The sequence below is a fragment of the Priapulus caudatus genome, unplaced genomic scaffold (assembly GCF_000485595.1).
Source record: "Priapulus caudatus unplaced genomic scaffold, Priapulus_caudatus-5.0.1 Scaffold1632, whole genome shotgun sequence".
Lineage (NCBI taxonomy): Eukaryota > Metazoa > Priapulida > Priapulimorpha > Priapulimorphida > Priapulidae > Priapulus > Priapulus caudatus.
The window spans coordinates 51858-56434 of NW_014578693.1; the positions used below are offsets into that span (position 1 = coordinate 51858).

Genomic DNA, 4577 nt, shown 5'->3' on the forward strand with positions numbered 1-4577 from the left:
GTACGTTCTGGTATACCGGACCGTACCCAGGGTACGTTCCGGCAGTACCCTGGGGGACATAGACCCTATGAGCGGTACTAAGTGTGGCATTCTCGTTCTTTGGACATATAATACGCCCAAAATTAGCTGATAATATTACTAGACACTTGTACAGGTGGTAAACACATCTCTACTGTATAACGCAGTAAAGCGTAAGAGATCGTAAGAGTAGATATATATATTGCGTGGGTACACATCGATAACCCACGAGCAATACTCGCCGCACATTACACTATGCGAAATGCCGGCGGCTTCACGGGTTGCAGCTAGACTGACACCAACCGTTTCTGGCTGTCTTCAGATCTCACGAAACGACTTGTGGGTCGATCTATTGTGTAGTTTACCCACCGAAATGATGTTCTGTAAACGCATGAACTGGCTTATATATCGACAAGAGCCTATTCACCTGTGTAGTTAGTGTGTCTATATATAGTTAGCTCGAGATATGTAGCTCGAGATATGTAGCTCTTCGCTAGTATGCTCTGTTGAGAACTCCTCCGTACGCAGATATAATATATATTTTCGTGATCTCACCATTTATGCTTTACTACGTACACTTGTATATATGTATATGTAAATGAATGTGTCACCAAACGGTGCTCAATAAATATCTACCTATCTGTTTTCGTATTCATCCATCCATCCATCCATCCATCCATATATATACATCCATTCATCCATCCATCCATCCATCCATTCATCCGTCCACCCGTCCGCCCGCCCGTCCGTCCGTCCGCCCGCCCATCCGCCCGTCCGTCCGTCCGTCTATCCATCCATCCATCCATCCATTCATCCATCCATCCATCCATCCATCCATCCATCCATCCATCCATCCATCCATACCCGTCGTAATTCGCCTATATTGAAGCTTCTCGACGTACACATCAAGATCTGTCTATCCATCCATCTATCATCCTTTCTATCTGTAGTAAGATGTTTTTCCGGCATGGTGTTTACAGGCAGGAAACGTCGCAATGCGATAGAGGTGAACAACGAGGGCAGCGAACGACAAGTGGAGAACGGATTCACCATGTCGTACGAGGAAACAACATCGATCAGAGAACGAGTAGGAGATATAGGCCCACTCCCCGGCCTAAGCGCATCTCTGCCAGAGATGGCAAATATTTCAGGAGAAGGCAATGGATTCCCTGGACTAAGGGCACCTCTTCCCAGGGTGACACATATTCCAGGAGAAGGGGAGGAACTCCTTGGGATAAGCACGCCCCTGCCAAGGGTGACACATTTTCGAGACAATACTTCCGTCCACTTAGATCTCATGTACGTCACTCCAACACCAATGGTCTACGAGGAAAATCTCTATTTGAGCTTCATTGTGATGAACTATACTGGCGAAGGTATGCGTGTGTATTACTCATGTTAGCGTTCAGTAGGGCCTATACTTCAAGAATGTATGCAAAGTGTCAAGAGTAGATCATAACACATGTGATCTAATGATATCTACTCTTGAAAGTGTTGAATTGAAATTAAATTTGTTAACCTGTGGAACAGGATGGAGCATAACATGATTTTGCGTAAATTAAGCTGTAACGGGCACATGCGCATGACATAATGACATAATATCTCTAGCCGAGGATACGTTTCCTAAATATGAATTATGACTCGGTCTCATTGCTGTTTCCTTCTGCTTTTGTAGATGGTGATATAGTGGTGTCACAGCAGCGAATTTTGACAGTAATAACAGAACACAGAGAAACACTACAGGATGTGGTAAGTAAGGATACCCCTGCAATGAGAGATGAAGTGGATATTTAAATAGGAGAGTACCAGCATGACTGCAGATATGATTGCTATTCGAAATGGGGCAAATACAATGAAATGACTTCAGTTTGGTAGGTGTGACGGAGCAACGCTTAACGTATCTAGCTGTCATTGAACCTAGATCAAACATTTTATTACGCGTCTGTTACTAACCTCTTTCTCATCCTCCTAATGTCTCCCATTTATCCCCGTAGATGGCTCCAATGAACCTCACCGAAATACACGGGGGTATGGCAGCCATAGTAGCGGCACGGATCCAAGGGGCGGGACAACAACCAAGTCTGTTCCGCAGACACCAGACATTGTTTGCTGCGTTACTCGCAGCGGCAGCCATCGTGTTTCTCATAGTAGTAGCATGTCTGGCACTGTGGCGGCACAAACGGCACAGTGGCAGCTGGAACAGAGAGTCACAGCTATACTTGGACGACAGCCAGGTACACCCAGCCCTCTTTAGTTGTCACCCGTTTGTTTGCAGCATAGAAATAATATACTAGACTAACTAGAGACTAATGTATCTATATGTTTCTACGGTGTGCTGTAAAGGAATCGTGACTTGGTTGATAATAAAGATGATTCAGTTATAACTTACAGTAAAAATCCATGCTAGTGGTGACCTCTATGGTATTGAGGGCTGTCTATAAAGGACACATTTGGTGCTTACTTCAAGTCACTTGTATATACAGCTTTGAGAGTACACTTAATGAACATGCACTTTTGAATTTTTTAGTCAGCCGAGTTAAAGTACCGGCCCAACTATCCCTTCTACTGGGACAACCCACTGAGTGACCATGAAATCAAAAAGGATGAGGACGCTAAAGATACATGCAATGGTGATGACCTCTGCGTCATTTCACTGAGTCTAGATGATGAAGTTGACAACTGGGTGGTACCTTACGAAGACTATCATCGCAGGGATGAGGAAGCTGTGAATACACACTTATAGCACTTCACATGAACGGAGTGCAATGCATGCCTTTCAAGTTCAGCATTATCAAATTATTTGTGTATTATTGTTAAAACTCCAGAAAGTATTACTATTATTAAAAGTCCCATAAGTTGGGACGTTTAATTTTGTATGTTTACTTACCATACATACTTACTGTTTTTCGCGCGTGACGTCTGCATAGTCCATGGCGCCACCTGCTGAGTGATTTAGATACAATGTTACCATTTGTTAATCGGATACAAGCTATCAATAATCCAGTGGTAAATCAGGCCCCCATTATTCAATTAATTACTAATGACTTACTATGCTATCAAACTTTTTGTATGAATCGCGAAGCAGAATGATAAAACCTACACTAGTAAAAGGGGACCAGTAATAGATTAAACATTGGTTGTTTCATTGCACATACAACAGCCATGTGTACTATGGATACAAATATGACGTTTGTGTATATAAGGATTTATTTTATTAAATTATAGCCAAATATATCATAGCAAACTCTTCGTGTATTAATATTAAATTTATAGTAAATAATTGAATGTAACGAAGGTATTATGCTATACTTTGCCATGCTATGCTATTCTATGCACTTCTCATTTATCTACCATTTAAATATAGTTCATTGTAAAATAAAACAATTTTATTAAAAAGTTTGCTAATGACTGGTAATTTTATTGTTGTTTTTTTATTAATTAAGATAAAATGTGCTGATATTAATATGTACGGAAGTAGTAATGCATATTCATCAGAAAATATAACTCCTCTGATGAGAAATTGTGCACGCGTTAACACATTAACGTAGATTGTGTACTGACTGGTAGGGGATATATGCAGCGGGTACCTTACATGCAAGGTATTCGCCCTATTTCTTAAGTGAGGTCTACGGATGGTATGTTATCATATATATCTATGTTAGGATACATGCTCTTTATTTTAAATGTATAATTTTTTCAAAATATTCTTCTTCTCATGAGATATTGCGCATGCGCCAGCACCGCTTCAGGAGCTCAGACCGGTCTGAAGCAAACTGCATAATATAGCTTGCTGATTGAGAGAGGAGTGGTAGACTGAATACAGACGGCAGGGAAGATAGCTGAGGGCGGCAGACGGAGAAGGAGTCTATGCGAAGTCCAAGAAAGGCAGTGGGGAAACGGGAGGGGATGAAGTTAAAGTTTTGCACCCTGCAGGCTAGGGCGCTCTCCTAATTATAAACACAGGACTACATATAAAAATTTATTTCAGAAATCTATGCTAAGATACCCGCTAACCATAATAAAAGCATATTCATCAGAATATATAGCTCCTATGGTGAGATATTGCGCATTGGCTAACACTCTGACGTAGCCAGATTTTGTAGTGATTGGCATATGCAGCGGACAAAGCCCGTCCATTGACAGTTTTCAATTGCCAGATTTTTGAGAAGTGGAGAGATCGTTCATGGACAGGTTTTTCAGTGGACGGTTTTTCGCCATGTTCCTTTTAGAACATGCTCCTCTCGCTTCGTCTATTTATTTCCAATTCTATTTGTTCAATTGGACAAAAGTTTCTCACCCTGAAATGCCTGACGTAGAAATACGAAACGCGAAATATCGCGATAATACGATAAAATTATATTTCTTTTGACTTGGGCATGCGCGAGCACTGCTTTGCTACAGTACAAGAAAATTGCGAAGACAGAAAGATATGATTATTCAACTGAATGATGTAGATGATTTTTCAGGTCAAGCTACTGCTGCGCATGCGCTCTCTACCACATGTGAATAATTTGGAAAGATCCGACGTTAAGCGGGCTTTATGTGTAAATAATCAAAAC

General features: G+C 41.3%; 1 protein-coding gene across 1 annotated transcript in view; it reads left to right on the forward strand.

Moving 5' to 3' along the window:
* LOC106817209 (mucin-5AC-like) overlaps positions 1-3430 on the forward strand; it is a 33570-nt gene extending 30140 nt beyond the window's left edge. The window contains exons 6-9 of the mRNA XM_014821873.1: positions 999-1394; positions 1694-1767; positions 2013-2252; positions 2546-3430. Of these exons, the coding sequence (XP_014677359.1) occupies positions 999-1394; positions 1694-1767; positions 2013-2252; positions 2546-2761 (926 nt within the window). The 3' untranslated portion in view covers positions 2762-3430. The remainder of the gene's footprint in view (positions 1-998; positions 1395-1693; positions 1768-2012; positions 2253-2545) is intronic.
* Positions 3431-4577: the final 1147 nt, after the last annotated feature.